The sequence below is a fragment of the Salmo salar genome, chromosome ssa19 (assembly GCF_905237065.1).
Source record: "Salmo salar chromosome ssa19, Ssal_v3.1, whole genome shotgun sequence".
NCBI lineage: Eukaryota > Metazoa > Chordata > Actinopteri > Salmoniformes > Salmonidae > Salmo > Salmo salar.
The window spans coordinates 64,456,204-64,478,279 of NC_059460.1; the positions used below are offsets into that span (position 1 = coordinate 64,456,204).

A 22,076-nucleotide genomic window follows, 5' to 3' on the forward strand; every position below is an offset into this window, starting at 1 on the left:
GAGTGTGTTGGAATGACTCAATCTCAATCCTTGTTTTCTTTCAGGTGTAGTAGGTGATTGGACCAATCATTTCTCCCCTGCCCAGACACAACTGTTTGATGAGGACTACAAAAGAAAAATGAAGGATGCTGACATCCCTTTCCGGACTGACATCTAGCGGGATTTTCCTCTCTCTATTTCCAACACAATGCAACTGACTTTTACCACATGAGGTCCGAATCACTAACTGTTGAACATTTCCCAATGTTGTGGGATTTGTGAGAAGCCAAAGGAAAGTATCAAACACCCAACACACTGCATTATTGCTTAGATGTAGACCATTTATTTGAATGTTTGTCTGCTTATGCAGATGTACGGTTGAGAGAGAATCATTGATTTTATGTCTTGAAAATCAGCCCTTTGTTAAAAATAGTCAATAAAATGTGCTTCGCAATGCATCATTTGTAGTGGTCACTTTGTTTATTAATGGTAAAGATATAATACCTTATTGTTGTGAGTGAACTTGTCAGTTGTTTGATGTCATGGACAACCTTCAGCACAGTACTTCTCTCCTACATTGGACTGATGTAGCGCACATAGGGGCAAAGACCCGGATAAAGTAATGAGTAGTAGAGAAATGTAACACAAGTTGGATTGTGGTGGAGAAACTGAACAAAAAAAAACAACAGTCAAGAGTATCCAAGTTTAACAAAAAATCTCTTTTTAATACATTATTTCTATGAATAAAATCTTAAATATTTGAATATTGTTTTGGTGGAGTAAAACCCCAATCCAATTAAATCTCTTTCCATATACAGAGGTTGTTTTATGTGCATTTTTTATTATTTTTTTCTCGTTGACTTTCCTGTTTAGCCCCCTCTGTTCTATTGGTTGGCTCACAAGAGCTCCTCATTCATTGGCTGTGATCGTCATCTTTTTCAATCTTCTCCTCCTCGTCCTCCCTTTCTCCACCTCTCTAATTCCTCTTCTTCTAGATTTCTATTTTTCTAGAGTGAAAGAAGAAAAGCAGGAAATCAGAGGGAAAGAGCTAACTGCAACGTTAATTTTAAATGAAAGCTGATGAAATTAGCAGCAGAGGTATGTAATGAAACTATAATTACCATGTTATTTCAACCATAGTAGTATTATCATAGCTATAATACTACAATAGCTAATTACTAGCCTTTCTTGTAAAAAAAAATTCTATAAAGATTTCAATGTAATATTACTAGTATAGGATCTGAACGTTCACTTCGTAAATATTACAATATGGTTATTTACTGCAGAGCTACAGTATATTGACCAAAAATATATCACACTTTTATCGAATAATAACTCATATTCAAAATGTTTATGGCAACAAGAGTTACTGCGTCAAACATCTACCCCCTCAGACTCAGACACCCCCCCCCCCGCCACACACGCAAATGCCGAAGCATCTAGACAACTCACAACAGCAACAACAGGACACGATTCATGATATCCTGGTTTGTGCTGTTTAACTAACTTCTATGTAACAACCATACAAGTTGGCTACACAGTACAAACAGATCTGGGACCAATTCCCCAAAGCCTACTGATACATCACTGAAACTAGTTATACGTATAACAGTGGAAAACAACATCCATAAACCAGACCAGCAGAATACAGAGCAGTACAGATACAATACAGAAGTAGCATGTACACACATTTGAGCATATAGGCTAGAGATCCCCAGGAAAGACTGAAAACGACAAGAACGCAACTTGGGCAGGTTGTAAAACACAGATTCGCTTTGCACATGTACACACACTCTCCTGACATAAACACAATGACATACACACAAAGAGAGAACCGCTAGCGATGCAGTTGGTGGGATACCTTGCTGTGGTTACAGGCTAATGGTGGGTGATATTCAGGATTAGTCTGTAAAAAGATGATTCAATGTGTTATTGAGGAATGAAAGGATGGAGTTATATGATTAAATAAAAGAGAATGAGAGAGAGGTGAGAGCGAGTATGAAGATAGGAAGAAGGAATACACAGAGTTAGAAAAAGGAGTTTAGAGAAAAAGAATGAATACAGGGAGTTAGAGAAAGAGAGAGCGGAGTATAGAGATAAAGAAGAAATAAAGGCAGTGAGAGCCGATGATAAAATGATTGAAACAACTGAGAGAGACATTTAGAAGAGGTTAAACAAGCATTTAACATTATGATACAAATTGTCTTAACCAGATGGAAGGATTATTCATTTCGTACCAAATAAAAGACCAGGGTGAATGAAAGAAGGAATTAATTTAAGATTTTTATCGAAGCTGTTATTCAAATGGAGAACAAGGAATGTTATACAGTAGAACTGCTAGGATATAACTGTTATTCAAATTACTTTAGAAGCAGAATTGCTTGCAAATACAAGGATAGAATACCATCATTTGGTTACAATGGTAAAGGTGTATGTGTGTGTGTGTGTTAGAGGCACACTTACTCTCCAGGTAGTTACGGGCGACAAACTTCAACACCTCGTCAATCAGGATGACAGGGAAAGAGAGTTTCAGGACAATCAACCATTGCTCCACGTTCAAGTGAGTCAACTTGAAGACCATCTGGGCGGGAGAAGGGAAGAGAAGAACACAGGGTTATTAGGGAAGAACAACTGACAAACTACTGACAGAAAATACTCAGTAGCGTCTTCTGAGCAATATAAATGTCAAATTCATTAAGCATATAAGCATATGATGGGACCATTTCCACAGTGACAGGGGACTGTGATGAGACCATTTCCACAGTGACAGGGGACTGTGATGAGACCATTTCCACGGTGACAGAGGACTATGATGGGACCTTTTCCACGGTGACAGAGGCTAATGATGGGACCATTTCCACAGTGACAGGGGACTGTGATGAGACCATTTCCACGGTGACAGAGGACTATGATGGGACCTTTTCCACGGTGACAGAGGCTAATGATGGGACCTTTTCCACAGCGACAGTACTTACGGGCAGGGGGTCGACGTAGATGATCATGAAGTGGAGGGACATGGAGAGAGCCATGGCTCCAACCAGCCACAAGTTGCTCCATGGGGGCATGCGCACCAGAGACTGGTTCTCAGACAAGCTGAAAGGGAGGGGGGTTAAAGGAGACAATTTAACATCACATGATTAGTGTGTGTGTGTGTGTGCACGTGAGTGCATGCCTCTGCGTGTGCTTGTGTGTCTGTGCTCTTGCATATGTGTGTGTGTGTGTGTGTGTGTGTGTGTGTGTGTGTGTGTGTGTGTGTGTGTGTGTGTGTGTGTGTGTGTGTGTGTGTGTGTGTGTGTGTGTGTGTGTGTGAGCGCGCGCGCGAGTGCATGCCTGTGTGTGTGCTTGTGTGTCTGTGCTCTTGCATCTGTATGTGTATGAGTGTGTGTCTGTGCATGTGCCTGTGCGTGTGCATTCTGCGTCTGACCTGTTGAGGGCGTTGGACATCTCAATGGTGACCAGCACGGACAGAGCCATCGTCATAGGGGGAGAGGCCTCGAACACCTTGCATGTAATGCCAATGAAGTCTTCGTTCTCATCGTGGCACTGCATGAAGTGGGACAGCTGGTGGAAGGTGACTCCAGGGCCGGTGGGATCGTACATGAACCACCAGACGGCAGCTGCGACAGTGGCGGCACCGACATATCCTGGTGCGGACCAAAGAGACTTACCGTCAGACACAGACTCAGGTGGGTGAACACCTTGGTGGTGTTCAACCAGCCCTTACAGGACCCTACTAATGCAAAGCAGACAGGGATATGTCCTAAATGGCACCCTATTCCCTTCATAGTGCACTACTTTTTACCAGGGCCCATATTCCCTATATAGTGCAAACCTTATTAGCCCTGGACGAAAATGGTGCACTATGAAGGGAATAAGTTGACATTTCGGACAAAGACAGATAGTTCCCCTATCCTATTCTTCCACGCTTACCTCCAATGACCATATATCTGAAGAACAGCCAGCCGGAGATCAGGGGCTCCTTGGCGGAACGGGGGCGGCGGCCCATGATGTCCAGGTCGGGGGGGTTGAAGCCCAGGGCGGTGGCGGGCAGACCGTCAGTCACCAGGTTGACCCACAGCAGCTGGACGGGGATAAGAGCCTCGGGCAGACCCAGGGCAGCAGTCAGGAAGATACTGAATGAGTGAAAGGAAGAAAAGGTAGATTGATTGATTTTGATTTATGTGCTTACAAGTTAAAAAAGTACAAATCCCAAAGAATAATAGATGAAAGCCGACTACAATTGAAGGGATGGGGAGGACAAGGAGGAGAGAAGTTAGGTACCTAAGCTAATGCCTAGGCTTTAGCTTGATGGGCTAACACAATCTCTGAGAGCCCGGGTTCAAAAGTTGGTCCCATACGAACACTCATCAGACCACCTAATACCTAGGTTTAGGCTCGATGGGCAAACACAGTATCAAAGAGCCCAGGGATCTAATCCAGTCCGTCCCGTATGGACAGAACACTCACCAGACGACCTCACCAACGTTGGAGGAGATGAGGTAGCGGATGAACTGCTTCATGTTGTTGTAGATGGCGCGGCCCTCCTCCACGGCGGACACGATGGAAGAGAAGTTGTCGTCAGCCAGGACCATTTCAGAGGCAGACTTGGCAACGGCAGTGCCAGAGCCCATGGCGATGCCGATCTCGGCCTTCTTTAGGGCGGGGGCATCGTTCACACCATCACCGGTCTGGTTTAAGGTAGGGAGAGAGGGTCAGTTGAAGTGGTGCATTTACAAGTCAGTCATTCAAAGATCGCTGGAGGAATACTATCACTTCCACGGCACTAACAGTTACAGTACAGGAATTTGGGGTAAACTTTGGATTCACTTGAACTACTATCAAATGTTTGAAGAATTGTGTATTTTATAGTATATTGTATGTGTATCTACACAAATGTCTTGGCCTCACCATGGCGGTAATCTCGTCTTGGCCCTGCAGAAACCCAACGATCTTGGACTTGTGGGAGGGCTCCACACGGGCGTAGCAGCTAGCGTTTCTGACAGCATCGCTTTGAAGTTCAAATGAGGGCAGGTCGTCAAACTCACGGCCAGTGAAGGCCTTTCCAGTCACATCCTCATCCTCCGTGAAGATGCCAATACGACGGCAGATGGCCACTGCGGTTCCCTTGTTGTCACCTGAGGGAGTCGAAGGATGAAATTAGCCAATCAGATGAAGGATAAAGAGAATGATGTACTGTACAGTAATAATGACCAGGAGTGGAATCGAACGTTTTCAACGTGAAACTCATTTTGACATTTTAGTTGAATTACTGGTGAGTTTACAGTTGTTTTTTACAGTAATTTTACAGGAACATTTTTTTTCTCTCCAATTCAACCCCAGGTAATATGTGACTGAGAATTAGCAACAACAAAAAACATGCTAATATAACGTGGAATACAGACGTCTATGTAAACAGAGATATAAACACAATAGACACGTGATAGCACAGACACAACAAAAACCATTGTGGATGCAACAACACTTTCAACACAGAAGCAAAAAAACAGACAAGTATAATATTTACTTAGAAACAGACAACACAAACTAGATCAAACTCATAGAAGAACTAAAGGAAACATATACACAATCACTTTGTAAAGGAAGATGGTCTGTATTGGGAATGGGTGCTAGAGAGGAGGTAGTGGTACACTAACCAGTGATCATGATGACGCGGATTCCAGCAGCTTTGCATAACAGAATGGCGGGCGTAACCTCCTTACGCGGGGGATCCAGCATACCAACGCAGCCAACGAAGGTCAGGTCAGTCTGGGGACAAGAGGAGTGAGGGAGAAAGGTGAGGATGAGTCAAAACCAACTTGGATATATCTGGCTAGACATCCATCCAAAAAAGGTGTCCATCCATGTATCTGTCCATGTATCTATCCATCTATCTACAGAGGGAAATATTTCTTCCTCACCTCGTAATCAATGAACTTGGTGGCATCCTCAAGCTTCATCTCCTCGACTTTCAGGGGGGTGTCACGGGTGGCAAGGGCCAGGCAACGCAGGGTATCGCGGCCGCAACCCCATTCCTTGATCACAGCCAAAATCTTGTCCTTGACGGCACTAGTCAGGGGAACGCGGGTGGTGCCAACACGAACATAGGCACATCTGTCAATCACACCCTCGGGGGCACCCTATTGAGTGAGGAGGAAACGGAGAGAGGTTGGGTTTTCACAAAGGGACCAAATCAAACTCCTTCCATTACTGCTTTGAAAATACAGTTGTCAGTAGAACTGTTGAGAGACTATAATTTAGTGGCTAATAAACTACTTGCAACGGAACAATAAGGCATAAGCCCATGTTTGACACAACAGCATTAGAGGAAGAGGACTAGAAGAAGAGAGCTAGAAAGTGGAGAGAGAGAGAGAGGAGCTGACCTTCACAAACATCTTAGCTCCACCATCGCCCTTGGCGGGGGTGCAGTACACAGACATGGACTTCCTGTCACGGGAGAACTCCAGGGTGAATTCCTTCTTCATCAGCTGCTTGATCACAGAACAACAGGCATTGGCTCTATCAGGCTTGGAGAGGCCTGTAACTTTGGAGTTGAACACGTTCATCTTTTCAACCAGGCAGCACATGGCAGTCTCGGTGGCCTCACCCACTTTCTCATAGATCTTCTTGGCCTGGAGGGAAGGGAGATAAATAGAGATAAAGTGTCCGAGAAAAGAAGTTAAGAAGAGGCAGAGGGTAGAATCTACAGCAACGGGACACCTTCGTAATCATAAAACATGTTATTTGATGTTTGTTAGCCATGACTGCAGAGAGTACATTTCAGTTGCGAAGCGGAAAAGGTTGTGGTTTGAATACTCGAGCTGACAAGGTGAAAAATCTGTCAATGTGCCCTTGAGAAAGCCACTTAACCCTAATTTTCTCCAGGGGCTCCGTACTTCTATGGGTGACCCTGCAAAACAACAAATTTCACTGCACCTATCCGCTGTATGTGACAACTAAACAACAAAATTCAAAGCTTTGTCACAATGACTTTGTCAGAGCATAAATATGTGTTAGCCACGTCGTTTTATCTGTGTTTAGGGGACTACAGAAGAAAATGGAGCGACATAGCGAGACCTTGATGGGAAAACTGAACTATTGATGGATGGAATGAATGAATGGTGCACTGTCCCTGCCTACTAATGTGATAAATAAGTAACAAATGAATCAATTCATTACATCGTTGTAGTCCAGAGAGGAGTCATTGCACAGGGCGCTGATGGTTGCCAGCTCAACAAGGCCATCGTAGGATCCGCAGGGGGTCTTAACACCTCCCTGGGAGCTAAGAGAGGGAAGAGATAGAGAGGTGGAAGAAGGGAGAGAGAGATTGACAGAGGGAAAGAAGGAAGATGTAGAGAGAATAGAGAAAGAAGGAATAAAGAGAGTATGCGTTCACATAATTGTCATATGAGGCTCAGTAGCTTGAATGGTACCTATGTCGTAAAGTTAACGCTGGTTGCCACAGAAACGGGACTACTTACACCTCTCCCTCGGGGGTGTACTTGGAGCCGGAGATGTCGAACATGTCCAGGTTGACATGGTCGCCATCAACATTCTTGATGATGAACATCTAGAGAGGAAGAAACAAAGGGAAGTTGTGAAATTACTGTTCAGTTTGTGTATGTGCGTGAGTCTGTCAAGTGTCTGAATGTGCCCAAATTGGTCACATAGTGAACAATATGCTGCCCAATGTCCCAGTGAAATGTGTGTCTGTGTACAAATGTGTCTGTATGTTTCTACTAAGACAACCTTGGCAAGCCACATTAAATCGGTTCGGAGTCCGGATTTGGCCCGTGGGCTGCCAGTTGCAGACCCGTTATAGGGTACTATGTTCTATGCAGCACCCACCTTGGTCACACACATCTGGTTGGTGGTCAGGGTTCCGGTCTTGTCAGAGCAGATGACGGAGGTGCAACCCAGGGTCTCCACAGAGGGCAGAGAGCGGACAATGGCGTTCTTCTTGGCCATACGGCGGGTACCGAGAGCCAGGCAGGTAGTGATGACAGCGGGCAAACCTGGTAGAGAGATGATAGTCGAAACCGCGAGTAAATCAAATAGCAGTGATATAGTGAGAATAACATAGTGTGCATTTAGTCACAATGGAATATCACAAACAACGAGCATTGTGTGAACCGCACATACCTGAACAACCACGCACATGTGCACACACAGACACACATACACGAACACGCGCATACACCCCACAACCCATCTCTCCTCCAAACACACACATTCATGCACCCTTCCCCTCCCCATGACATCTCTCTTTTCCCTATCCATCCCTCCCTCCCTCTCTCCCTCACCCTCAGGTATGGCGGCCACAGCCAGGGCAATGGCGATCTTGAAGTAGTAGACGGCACCACGGATCCAGGAACCTCCATGGACGGGATCGTTGAAGTGGCCAATGTTGATCGCCCACACGGCAACACAGATCAGGGAGATGACCTTGGACAGTTGCTCGCCGAACTCATCCAGCTTGGCCTGCAGGGGGGTCTTCTCTTGCTCGGTGGCGACCATCTGGTCGCGGATCTTGCCAATCTCGGTGGAGACGCCGGTAGCTACAACCACGCCAATGGCCCTGCCGGCAGCGACGTTGGTGCCCTGTGGTTGGTAGAGGTGGAAGTGGTGGAGGATAGACAGTGAGAAAATAACGTAGAATTTAGTATACAATGTTTTTTTTTTTATATATGGTTATACACTATTTCACACTGTACACCCTGTTACAAACTCTTATACACTACTGTAGGCCTTCTGTTCATCTAGGAACTAAGACGATTAAGAAAAGTTTACTAGTCATGAATGGAGAACGCTAGAGGGTGTGTTACGAAAGAGAGGGAAAGACAGGGCCAGAGTGAGGGATAGAGGTGTAGAAAAAGGATGGCGGCAAGTAGGGACAGGTGAATAAAGAAAAGAAAGATGCAGTGACACAGTGATGGAGGGGAGAATAGAATAGAGAGATAGAGGTATGGAGGGAAAGAGAGATGGAGAGATACTTGCAGAGAAAAGCATGTTCTTCTTGTCCTGGTTGACGGCTCTGGGGTCGGGGACAGGTTCAGTATGCTTAATCACACTGACGGACTCACCTGAGGGGGACCCACAGACAATGGTCAATGAGAGGACACATAACAAGAAAACAGTATGCAAGACAATGCCTTACAGGTCTAAAAAGCACCCTTTCTCACATTTCTTATAGGACGATAATGTAAATAGGTCTTTAGACTTTATTGTGTTCTTTATCCGTAGTGCTTTTTAATAATGTAACTGTGTATTGTTGTTTTAGTTCCTGCATAGTTAAAACAACATGTTATGTATTATATAGTAGGGAGTTGTGGTATGTAAGGATCCTCACCAGTAAGGATGGACTGGTCAATGCGGAGGGTGGTGGAACGGATGGCAACAATCCTGATGTCAGCGGGGACTTTGTCACCGACTGGGGGGGGAGAGATAAGTATGCATGCTTAACCTCAACTGACACATTATACACCAACCAATCAGAATAAGCCGTAGGAATGCCATAGAAATGACTGACTTGAAGGGCAACAGGTGTACTATGATACATGACCACCAGTGGGTTATGGGAGAGCTGGGAGAGAGAGAGGGCAAGAAGGAGAGAAGAGGTGTGGCAGGTGGTAGGGGGGTATTTATACCCAAGATTTTGTTTTCCTTCCCTCAGCATGTTTTCACAGCCGTTTGCCCCCTCCCCTCCATCTTGCACTCGTATGTCCTGCTCTTGAGAATCCTCTCAAATATACACTCTATGGGTCCCTAACTTTCTTTCTCAACAGTTTACACAATAAAGCCACTTAACGCCTAAAGTGCTAAAAAAGAAAGGAAAACATTTGATTGGGCAAGCGATAATAAAATACATGTATTTGTTAGTTGGACACACAATTAAAACATTGACACATTGAGTCATCAACAGTCAGATGAATTGTCCCATCATGCTTTAGCTTGCGCTAATTTGCAGCATGAGTCTGTAGTCTAGAGTCCCTAGTCCCTAGGTCTTTAAAACAGTGTACAAGAAATTACAGAATAAAAAATATAGGTAATTAAGAGAAAGATGGGTCTCTCACCGGACACCTCCACAATATCACCAGGAACCATCACATTGGCCTTGATCTTCTGCACGCTCCTTCTGTCAGTACGGAAGACTTTGCCCATCTCAGGCTCGTACTCCTTCAGAGCTTCGATGGCGTCCTCAGCATTACGCTCCTGTGGCAGACAACCAGACACGCGTGCAACTACAGTCAATACAAACACCCACTTTCAACTCTAACACAACTACAGTCAATACGAACACCAAGTCACAGGACTGCAGTCGACACTGACGTAACCACAGACAATACAAACACCTAGTCATAACATACAGGCATAACTATACACCTAGTCATTACATATAGCCCTAACTCATAACACAACTCCAGACAATACAACTGTTACAAATGTTAAGGAAATAGACCATGTTACAGTCACAACTAACAGAGCCACAGTCAATACCGCAGGTGGCTGTCTGTTTGTTTGTTATTACTCAAAACATACCTGACCCGGATGTCATTCTCACTGGTGTCCAAAAGTAATTCTGTTTCAATTGAGCAAACTGCTCTTTCTCAGTAACCCTAACCCACGTGCACTATGTCACCAACCCACATGCTACAGGTCATCAAAGCTGCGGGTATGTATCATTGCTCAACGTGTACGTGTGTATGTCAACACGACTGACCTGCCACACTCCAACAACAGCATTAGCGATAAGGATGAGAAGGATGACGAAGGGCTCGACGAAGGCAGTGACGGTCTCCTCACCTTCCTCAAACCAAGCCAGCACCTGAGCACAAACAGGTGGACAACAGCGGAAAATGGTTAGCATTTGGTGCATCATAGCATACAGTCACACTGTCTGCAGGAGAAACCGTGTTTGATCACAGTTAAATCAATGTTAGATCAATGCAATTATTATCTGATACAGTGGTTTTGTGTAAAACATCAAATTAAATTCCTAGTAACATTTGTGGCATGGCAATAAAGTTGTCTGATTCTGAATCTGATGCAAAGCAAGGAATTTCTATGGGCTATTTGATAGTCTGTGGTTGTCTGTAGGTTTTTGTTGATTTATATATGGTTTACACATGTTTATGATGATGTTATGGATTTTAGGACATGACAATTCTCCAGAGGGAAGCCCTTGGCTTAAAGCCCTAGGGAAGCTGTGAGGATGTTTCAGATGATTGTGAATAAGCAGTGTTCAGTTCAGAGGGCCCTGCAGGGCACTATCGGGCATTTAGAAAATGGTTTCATCTGTTTGTTCCATCACTGTTCTATTTTAGTCTGTTTACTGTCTGATACTCTTACACAGACTCAACGCTAGTGTCCATGGGCACAACAACAGGAGGCAAAACTGCTACAGGTTTAGAAATAGACCTACTTAACTTGCATTTTGTTCATTCATTTATAAATGCAGTGTGCGAAAATGTTTGAATTGTGTAAATCGTTTGTTTTATGCATTTGAAATTTAGCATTTGTGCATTTGCAATTTTGGAATAGTAAACTTATGTCAAAATATTTTAAAAAATGGTCGCACACTCTATATATGCTCTCAACACTTGAATGGGTAAACACCGAATCAGCTGGCTGTGTTAAAATGTTTCGTTAAATTGTGTTGATGTTGTTCAGCTGTTGTCTAAAGTTAAGCAACTGCTCCAGTTTGCAGTTTAGTGCTCCAGTTTGCTGTATTTCACAATAATGACACAATCCCTGTACACTTGATCTCAATGTCCCTCCTACAGTATCCACTTCAACCTTCTCTACCTCTTTCTGTGGAAGCCCATCGTTCCTTCCATCAGATCTGACCTTTTCCCGAAGGATACAGTTTCTCTTCCCTGGCTTGAGTCTTTCTTAAAATAAATCATTACCCCCTCGACCCCCCCCCCCCCCCCTTACTCCTTGCACCCCCTGTCTCTCACCCGCTCCTCAATATTCGCCTTCTAAGGCCATCCTGACAGCTGCCCAAAGGGGTGGAAAGTGTGTGGTAGGAATTAATACACCTCCAACCACCCCTCTCAAGATCAAATAGGGGGTGCTTATATTTGTCCTGTTCAATGTACCCCCACCCCAAGTTCTCCTGTTCAAAAATATATTTTAAGAGGGAAGGGGACTTGGAGTGCCAAGAGAAGGTACAAGTTGTTTGATAAAGTGACAAGACAGCAATGCCAAAGCAGTGATATGCAGGATCATCCTTCAGGCCAGTGGCTTGGGTTACAGGCCTACAACTTTAAGTGCCACTGTCACAGCTGTTTGATATCAATTACGGGTCTTAACAAAAAATGTGTAGATTAGGTATGAGTGTGTATGATGGGTGGTCCCCCCCCCAAAAAAAAAATATGAAATAAGTATTTTCTTCTCGCTCTGGGGTGGGAAGGGAATTAAACTTGATATTAACATCTTGAAATGATTTCACAGGTGTTCTTGGCTACTATTACTATTATCGTGAGCAAAATAACCAGGATGAAATAATACAAGCATAGCCTTTGTTTACTCACAAAAGAGATGCAGGCAGCCAGCAGCAGGATTCTGACCAACAGATCCTCAAACTGCTCCACAATCAGCTCCCAGGTGGTCTTACCTGAGAGAGAGAGAGAGAGAGAGAGAGAGAGAGAGAGAGAGAGAGAGAGAGAGAGAGAGAAACAAAATAGAAAAAAAAGTATTATTAAATAATGTTCTGAGAATTTGTGTGTATTTGTTATTTTTGTCTAAGTGTCTGGAGGCAAGATAAGTATTATGCCAAATGCTGTGTAAGAGAGATAATGTATGTAATGTTTTGCTTGATTTCCAACCCCAAATAAGTGATTATCATATAAAAAGGGAAATGACCCATGTATTGATTGATTTGGAGTCATACAACTATAAATGTGGTTGCTCAGTTACCAAGATTATACAAGAGTGTGAGGATTATGCAATAATGTGCAAGAACTTCCACAATCAAACGATTGCTTGCATGTTACAATTAACTCCAGATAAAGGTTGATTTTATTTTGAAGTCAGTAGTCATTTTTAAAATGATGTGAATCACGTGTAAAAAAGTATTCATAATATTGATAGACATTGGTACATTTCCACAATGTGCTTCTTATTTGTGAACTCGGATGAGTGACAGTTGATGTGAAAAAAAAACACTTACCCTCCTCAGCTGGCAGTGCTGGGGTTGTCCAATCACGATGCAGGGAAGGGAAGGTGGGCAGAACCCAAAAAACAATATTAGCACAAAATAAATTGCATGATATTGTATGATATGTCAGACTTTGCTTAGTTCATCACCACTTGGACTGGGCAGATATATAATATAGTTAAACACTGATACATTATTTATTGGATCTGTTGTACACTAAGACATTTTAAAGCACAGTTTGGTGAATTTCTATATACTTACTTTCAACCATTTTGGATGAACCAAAAACAAAAATCGGACCTAGCTAAACTGTACATTAAAGTGTCTTAGTGTACAACAGATCCAATAAATAATGTATCAGTGTTTTAACTATTGCTTTGTATCAACAAGCCTTAAAATCTGTAACAACACACTAATTCAACATAACATTTGGATTGCCCATAAACTAGCCATAAACCAGAAATGCATTGAAATGTAGCCCATGGAATTGTGGACAATTATCTGATAATAGCAATTACCATGTTGCTTATTGTAGTCTTTACTGTAAGTGTATTGATACACTTGCTTATTCATCAAATACTGTTTTGCTACAAAAGCATGATCATTAACAAACTGTGGCCAGAAATGCAATTGTAACCAGCTTATGCAACGTTAAATTAACACAAAATGCTGTGGGCATTTCAGCGAGCTAATCGAAGCAGACTTCCATCTAACTTTGCTTGGTCTATCTAGTTCACGCTGCATGTAATTGGTCAATGATCAGCAACTCAGTGATCATATTTCATATCATTCATCCCTGTTAGCCATCTAAGGACCTCCCCCTCTGCACTAGGACAAAAATGATGCTTTTAGAGTGCAGTGTATAAAGTCAGAAAATCTCCTGTCTCAGCCATTGCCTGTCACCAAGGGAGTACCCCAAGGCTCAATCCTAGGCCCCACACTCTTCTCAATTTACATCAAAAACATAACTCAGGCAGTAGGAAGCTCTCTTCCATTTATATGCAGATGATACAGTCTTATACTCAGCAAGCCCCTCCTCAGATTTTGTTTTAAATGCTCTACAACAAAGCTTTCTTAGAGTCCAACAAGCATTCTCTACCCTTAGTTAATTCTAGACTTGGTTTCCTCTATTGTAATCACTTCTCTGTCAGCCCAGCTGCCAAACTAACCCTGTTTCAGATGACCATCCTACCCATGCTAGATTACGGAGACATAATTTATAGATCCGCAGGTAAGGGTGCTCTCGAGCGGCTAGATGTTCTTTACCATTCGGCCATCAGATTTGCCACCAATGCTCCTTATAGGACACATCATTGCAATCTATACTACTCAGTAAACTGGTCATCTCTGTATACCCGTCGCAAGACCCACTGGTTGATGCTTATTTATAAAAACCCTTTTAGGCCTCACTCCCCCCTATCTGAGATATCTACTGCAGCCCTCATCCTCCACATACAACACCCGTTCTGCCAGTCACATTCTGTTAAAGGTCCCCAAAGCACACACATCCCTGGGTCACTCCTCTTTTCAGTTCGCTGCAGCTAGCGACTGGAACGAGCTGCAACAAACACTCAAACTGGACAGTTTTATCTCAATCTCTTCAAAGACTAAATCATGGACACTCTAACTGACAGTTGTGGTTGCTTTGTGTGATGTATTGTTGTCTCTACCTTCTGGCCCTTTGTGCTGTTGACTGTGCCCAATAATGTTTGTACCCTGTTTTGTGCTGCTACCATGTTATGTTGCTACCATGTTGTTGTCATGTGTTGCTGCCTTGCTATGTTGTTGTCTTAGATCTCTCGTTATGTAGTGTTGTCTCTCTTGTTGTGATGTGTGTTTTGTTCTATATTTATATTGTATTTATATAATTTGTTTAATCCCAGGCCCCCGTCCTCGCAGGAGCCCTTTTGCCTTTTGGAAGGCCATCATTGTAAAGAAGGAATTTGTTCTTAACTGACTTGCCTAGTTAAATAAAAATAAAATTAAAATAAAATAAAATGCTCGCCCTATATATTACCCATGAAGACTCTTGAGCCATCACCCGTCTCTCTGCCTCTCACTCCTCTTCCTTTCCTCTTTAAATAGCTCTTCAAAGCCCCCAAAAGTCTCTGCTTCTCCATCTCTGCATGTCCATGTCTACCACCTGTGGCAACTAACCTAACCCTTTTCTAAAAAATAATCCAACACAGAACTTCACTGTCCGCTGCAAGTGTCCCTAACGAAGAAAAAAACAACTTCAAAGTGAGGAAAACCTGTGATGTCCTTAACAGATATGATCATTCCTTCACATATTAAACATCACATCTACTGGTTGTAAATGCCTAACCCAGTGGTCTCTATGCTACAGGGCACACCTCCTGTACTTAGTCTATTCTATCGGCAGTTTCCATGTATTTTCTATGTTCCCCTTTCTTCATGCACCCCTCCATCCCTCCGTGGGTCTCACCATTGGGGCCATACTTGGCGAGGTTCTTCTTGACTTGGTCTGGGGTGAGACCGGTTTCCATGTTCACCCCGAAGAAGGCCAGGCATTCTGCCGGCGTCTTCGTGTGCGCGTTCTCCATCCTTGCTACTAGCCGTGTCTAGCTGTGCTCTTTTGATTTTCGTTGTGTTGCTCCTTTTTGTTTTGTGTGTGGTGCTAGGACTTGTATTGGTCCCTTGATTTTTTTCGACCCCTCCACAAGCAGGAGTGCTGGACTGACAGAAAGGCGAATAAGCAAACACTGCTGCAGGGTTTTATATCAGCACGGCCACACTATTGGTGGGGACCCCACGTGTACACGCCTCTAAATTCCAGCACGAGAGATATGGGATGGTGAGGGTGGGGCTTGAGGTGGAGTAATAGGGAGGTAAGCTGGTAGACTTGGACAGGAATTGTGGACTTGGCCTGGGGGAGGAGGGGGGAAGGGGGTGTGTGGGGGGGATACGGAGTTGAAGGGGGGGGGGGTGTACCATGGAATAAGAACTGTTTTTGGAACATGCATGGTCAGTGGAATAAGGATAGGGGAGAAGGTGAGAGAGTGAGACAGAAGATCTTGCAGGGGGAGGAGGGGAAACATTGAGTGACGGCTCAACTGGTTTCTGCTGAGGAAGGGGGCCGAGACAGAGAAAGAGTGCGAGCGAGCGGATAGAGAGAGGTGGTGGAAGGTTAACTTAGTACAAGCATTAGTGGAGCGCAGTGACATCGAAGCCTAGGCAACCAGGATGGTACATTGATGCATGGGGGTTCACATGGAACCGAACAGATAGTTCAAACCACAGTCATGCCACTTCTGTTGGGCAATATTGGGGGGCATTTATCATAGTAATTATCTCACTGCACCTCTTTTCCTTTCATTAAACAAGTATCAAAAGACTTGTTGGACAGATGAAAGAGATCAAGCATACCATTTGAGGCCTGGGGGACCTTGGGAAGCATGGAGTAACACAGTGTGTTAGAATGTGAGAGCAAATGAGAAGAACAAAGAGAAAGAACAAAAGAAGGGGTGTGAGAGTGAATAGAAGGGCAGAGAAAAGGAGTGAGGGAATAAAAGAAGAAAGGCATTGGAGTATGAGTTAAAGGAATGACTGGTGGGGCAGCAGGAGAGGAGAGCAGGTATATCTTACTATCGCTCAGTAGAGAGAACCCCGCCGTGGAGAGAACAATTTTATTCCTCTTTTTTTACAAGGAGGGGAAGGAGGGAAAGGCAGTTGGGAGATATGACGCAGATTAAGTAGATGTGTGACAGTTGATCCCTGAAATCGACACCCATGCAGCAACTGTACAATGTCTTCTTGTGGAAGAACCAGAGCAATGATTCGGTTAATGCCTGCTGACTGATGAGAAACAAATGTTAAGACCCTGCTAAAATGTATTTTAAAGAGAAAAGATAGTGGCATAGAATATTAAATCTACCAAAAATGTACTTTGAAAGTCAAAGACATCTCTAGGAATTAGGTCAGTGGTTAACTGGTGCATTACTTGGACTTTATGGAAGTATCATACAGTGAGGGAAAAAAATATTTGATCCCCTGCTGATTTTGTACGTTTGCCCACTGACAAAGAAATGATCAGTATATAATTTTAATGGTAGGTTTATTTGAACAGTGAGAGACAGAATTACATTAAAAAAAATCCAGAAAAACGCATGTCAAAAATGTTATAACTTGATTTGCATTATAATGAGGGAAATAAGTAGTTGACCCCCTCTCAATCAGAAAGATTTCTGGCTCCCAGGTGTCTTTTATACAGGTAACGAGCTGAGATTAGGTGCACACTCTTAAAGGGAGTGCTCCTAATCTCACCTTGTTACCTGTATAAAAGACACCTGTCCACAGAAGCAATCAATCAATCAGATTCCAAACTCTCCACCATGGCCAAAACCAAAGAGCTCTCCAAGGATGTCAGGGACAAGATTGTAGACCTACACAAGGCTGGAATGGGCTACAAGACCATCGCCAAGCAGCTTGGTGAGAAGGTGACAACAGTTGGTGCGATTATTCGCAAATGGAAGAAACACAAAAGAACTGTCAATCTCCCTCGACCTGGGGCTCCATGCGAGATCTCACCTCGTGGGGTTGCAATGATCATAAGAACGGTGAGGAATCAGCCCAGAACTACACGGGAGGATCTTGTCAATGATCTCAAGGCAGCTGGGACCATAGTCACCAAGAAAACAATTGGTAACACACTACGCCGTGAAGGACTGAAATCCTGCAGCGCCCGCAAGGTCCCCCTGCTCAAGAAAGCACATATACATGCCCGTCTGAAGTTTGCCAATGAACATCTGAATGATTCAGAGGACAACTGGGTGAAAGTGTTGTGGTCAGATGAGACCAAAATGGAGCTCTTTGGCATCAACTCAACTCGCCGTGTTTGGAGGAGGAGGAATGCTGCCTATGACCCCAAGAACACCATCCCCACCGTCAAACATGGAGGTGGAAACATTATGCTTTGGGGGTGTTTTTCTGCTAAGGGGACAAGTCAACTTCACCGCATCAAAGGGACGATGGATGGGGCCATGTATCGTCAAATTCTTGGGTGAGAACCTCCTTCCCTCAGCCAGGGCATTGAAAATGGGTCGTGGATGGGTATTCCAGCATGACAATGACCCAAAACACACGGCCAAGGCAACAAAGGAGTGGCTCAAGAAGAAGCACATTAAGGTCCTGGAGTGGCCTAGCCAGTCTCCAGACCTTAATCCCATAGAAAATCTGTGGAGGGAGCTGAAGGTTCGAGTTGCCAAACGTCAGCCTCGAAACCTTAATGACTTGGAGAAGATCTGCAAAGAGGAGTGGGACAAAATCCCTCCTGAGATGTGTGCAAACCTGGTGGCCAACTACAAGAAACGTCTGACCTCTGTGATTGCCAACAAGGGTTTTGCCACCAAGTACTAAGTCATGTTTTGCAGAGGGGTCAAATACTTATTTCCCTCATTAAAATGCAAATCATTTTATAACATTTTTGACATGCGTTTTTCTGGATTATTTGTTGTTGTTATTCTGTCTCTCACTGTTCAAATAAACCTACCATTAAAATTATAGACTGATCATTTCTTTGTCAGTGGGCAAACGTACAAAATCAGCAGGGGATCAAATACTTTTTTCCCTCACTGTATGTCATTGTTCAAAGGGTCATTGATCATTTAGATTTATGCACTTTCAATCAGTTCTGTAATGTATCTCACTTCAAGTTTGAAATATTCTTGGAGTATGGTTGTTTTTCTTACTTCACTTGTAAGAGAAAACTGTGGCCAGTTTTATAGATAAAAAATAAAGCCTAGCTGTATTTATTAACCCAGTTTGATGACGCCATGCAAGTCCAGATTATTCTCTAAATCTAATACTCAATAAAAACTATTGTCTTCACCACTGGTTTAATTTACTACTTGTGTAGCAGCTCATTTTAAATGGGCACCTCCTGACCTAAAGGCTGTTACGGGGTTTTTTCTAGAGAGAAACAGAAGTTGTCATTCAGCCGTGATGAATAACCTGACAAGCGGTCCTCTCGGGCACCACCTATGGTCATGGTTCATTGATCAGGACAGTTCAGGAGGAAAAGATTCCATTTGCTCCCGTTTTCTTACTCATGGGTCTGTGGTTAAGTCTTGGTCGAATGGTGAATTAAGTATTACAATGGAGGGACATAGGAAAGGTATTTACACATTTCTTGAACAACCATTCTGTTTTAACAAAGAACCTTAAAGACAGAAAAGCAATGAATGTGGTACAATAAAGTGACATAGAAAATGTTCACATTTCTTGAACTCTCATTTGGTTTACACGCACAATTTATGGATTTGTGGGTGACCATTTGCTTTAAACAATGCACCTACCATGACTCGACTGTTCATTATACATTTACATATGAGACATTTAGCAGACGCTCTTATCCAGAGCAACTTATAGGAGCAATTAGGGTTGAGCGCCTTGCTCAAGGGCACATCGACAAATACTGAGAAGCATTGTTCGATACTGAGAAGCAATGGGCTCTCCAGCCCTTGAGTTCAGATGCCCAGGCAGCTGCGGCTGACCTTATGACCTAGGTGTCCTCTCCTGGCAGATGGGCAAAGCAGCCCCATAAAATTAATTGTACAGTAGGTGAGTAGTGAAGGGCCACATACATGTCCTGAATCCCAAATTAACCCTCAGGCCCTGCCCTCTAGGCAATTGTATTGATTTAAAAGGATTCAATAGATGTCTGCAATATGGCAACTACACCTGGCCTATCAGAGGGCAAGATGGAGTTACCACCATATTGCTTACACCTATCTAATTAAATCACATCTACACAAGTGCCAAGGGGTTGATTTGGGAATAAGTGATAGATGAGCAAATTAAAACTTGATGCACTCTATGTATGCATGCATACAGTAATTGACACATGGTCACAAACAAACTATTATAAGGCTTGATGCGTATGTTTTCTTTTAAATGCCATATTTGTGTTCTGAATAAAAATAGCCTTGACTTCAACTATTTCATAGGCATTACATTAGTGTACAGTACAAGTGGCAAGATACATACTCTTGATAACTTCAATGTGTACAGTACACATGCCAAACGTCCCGACCATACATGTATATCAACCAAAAACAAATTATTGCTGTACAAGCACTTATTTTATTCTCAGCCTTGAATTAATTTTCCTTCGGTGTCCCCTGACATTTTTATGACACATTTTATGCTCCTTTTCCTCTGCCAATGTCTCTCACCACCCCTCTCCTCTCCTTCATCCCCCCCTCCTCCCCTCTTCAGCCAGGCTGGGTCCTCTCAGCTGTTGTATGGCCTGCCTGACCTCTGAGATTTGGGGGCTGTGAAAAGGGTCGGCCTGTCAGTGTCTCCCTCAGGGTAGCGCAGTGACATTTAACTCAATATCCTCTCTCTCTCTCTCTCTCTCTCTCTCTCTCTCTCTCTCTCTCTCTCTCTCTCTCTCTCTCTCTCTCTCTCTCTCTCTCTCTCTCTCTCTCTCCCTCTCTCCCTCCCTCCCTCCCTCCCTCCCTCCCTCCCTCCCTCCCTCCCTCCCACTGATCTCTGTCTATGGGTGCAGTGTCAGTCAGTACCCTCTGTGCTGCCTGTGATAACTTGGGGTGGTGTAACCCAGGCACCCCGGGACACCCACAACACCCCTTCCTGCCACTCCAACAGCGGCGCTAACGTGCCACACCGTCATGCCAGCCTGAAGGATCGTCATGTGCTGCCTTAACCCCCCCCACCCCCGGATCCTATATGCGTCCCGGTTCTGTGCGAGTGATAACTATCGCAGTGTTGCAGCTGTGTGGGGAGCTAACTTACGAAACATGAACGCAGCCTGTTCCTGCTGACTTGCACAGTTAAACTTTCAGTAACTCAAAATGTCAGAGCTAAGGAGACGCAAGTAACTCAGCTAACATATGGAATTGTTTTAAGATGGTCATACCATGGATCATTTAGCTATTTGATTTTGAATTTTAGGACCCCTTTAGGTATTAAAAAAAGTTTAATTATATAGAATTTGGCATTTACTACTATAGCCCTTAGAAACACATTGAATAACACATTCATAAATGGCAAAAAAGACAGTCCAAAAATGAATCATAAGGAATAAGGTTTTGAAGTGTCTGTCTTACATTTAGGAAATATATGAAAGCACAGAAAAATGTAGCTTTTTTTTTGGGACACACACCCTTATATTTGTTGGCACAAAACTACCTCCATACTTCCATTAGTTTATATGGGTTACCTTCAGAAGAGTCCCTTGCCACTTGTGGGGGTCTTTGAGCAAAACTGAGAACACCATAGAGTGATCATAATAGTTGTGGACGCTACAGACATTTTCAGGATGTCTCAGGGTCTGACAAACACCACTGTAGCTCAGCCACCTTCCACCGCAGATGCGGAAGGCCGACATAGGCGGATGCGGTAGAATGAGACGCAGCCAAAACTGATATCTCTAGTTTAAACTGACGGGTGCGTCAATAGACTCTTAAGGATTTTTAAACAAACACTGCCACCAACCACTAATGTCCGCATTGAAATGGGCATGAAATATTTTCATGCTAATTGGGGAACATTAACTTACATTGATAATTGGTTATAAAATGCTAATATTACAGTGGCTAACAAACCAATGTGGATTGCAGCCTTTCCTTGTACATAGGCCTAGACTGCTTTCAAGGTAAGGAAACAAATACAATTTGTAATTTGGCTGAACTATCCCTTAAACTTTGAGATAACAAGTACATTTGGTCTTTCTTCATAAACCCAATTATTTACTGGGTGTTTATCAAAGGTAGCTGTCTGCTTCATGGATCCTGTTCATGAGATACCACCCTTGGCCAAGTCACTGATAAGTTCATACAGTAACATAACTCAATATGTATTGAAAACCAATAGGGACAAAAAGCTTGTTTACAACATTGCACAATTCAAAAATAACTTCAGAGCCTATCCACAGAGAAAGGAATGTGCATAGCTTTAA

General features: G+C 43.4%; 2 protein-coding genes across 3 annotated transcripts in view; one reads left to right on the top strand and one right to left on the bottom strand.

Annotated features, from left to right (window-relative positions):
* Nucleotides 1-437, top strand: part of sult1st6 (sulfotransferase family 1, cytosolic sulfotransferase 6) — a 63,120-nt gene extending 62,683 nt beyond the window's left edge. The window contains exon 7 of the mRNA XM_014158566.2: nt 45-437. Coding sequence (XP_014014041.1) covers nt 45-157 — 113 coding nt within the window. The 3' untranslated portion in view covers nt 158-437. The remainder of the gene's footprint in view (nt 1-44) is intronic.
* A 242-nt stretch (nt 438-679) lies between these two features.
* On the bottom strand, nt 680-15,883 carry atp2a1l (ATPase sarcoplasmic/endoplasmic reticulum Ca2+ transporting 1, like). Of its 2 annotated transcripts, none has more exons than XM_014158560.2 (21): nt 15,585-15,883; nt 13,151-13,168; nt 12,513-12,595; nt 10,697-10,801; nt 10,050-10,188; nt 9,326-9,406; nt 8,974-9,059; nt 8,280-8,577; nt 7,825-7,991; nt 7,458-7,546; nt 7,156-7,258; nt 6,360-6,608; nt 5,898-6,116; nt 5,634-5,745; nt 4,888-5,114; nt 4,447-4,667; nt 3,910-4,112; nt 3,404-3,623; nt 2,955-3,072; nt 2,443-2,560; nt 680-986 (listed from the first exon to the last, which is right to left on the bottom strand). In XM_014158560.2, the coding sequence occupies exons 1-21, from the start codon at nt 15,700-15,702 to the stop codon at nt 979-981; spliced, it is 2,982 nt and encodes a 993-aa protein (XP_014014035.1). In that variant the 5' UTR covers nt 15,703-15,883; the 3' UTR covers nt 680-978. The 2 variants fall into 2 exon arrangements, with proteins under 2 accessions (XP_014014035.1, XP_045558553.1); XM_045702597.1 differs by lacking the exon at nt 680-986 and adding an exon at nt 1,841-1,885 and having other exon boundaries at nt 15,585-15,882.
* Nucleotides 15,884-22,076: the final 6,193 nt, after the last annotated feature.

Coding starts and splice junctions, on each gene's coding strand:
- atp2a1l (XM_014158560.2), bottom strand. CDS start 15,702: ATGGAGAACGCGCACACGAAGACGCCGGCAGAATGCCTGGCCTTCTTC. Junction 9,407..10,049: donor TGATATTGTGGAGGTGTCCG/GTGAGAGACCCA, acceptor CTCCCCCCCCAG/TCGGTGACAAAGTCCCCGCT. Junction 7,992..8,279: donor TGTGGCCGCCATACCTGAGG/GTGAGGGAGAGA, acceptor TCTCTCTACCAG/GTTTGCCCGCTGTCATCACT.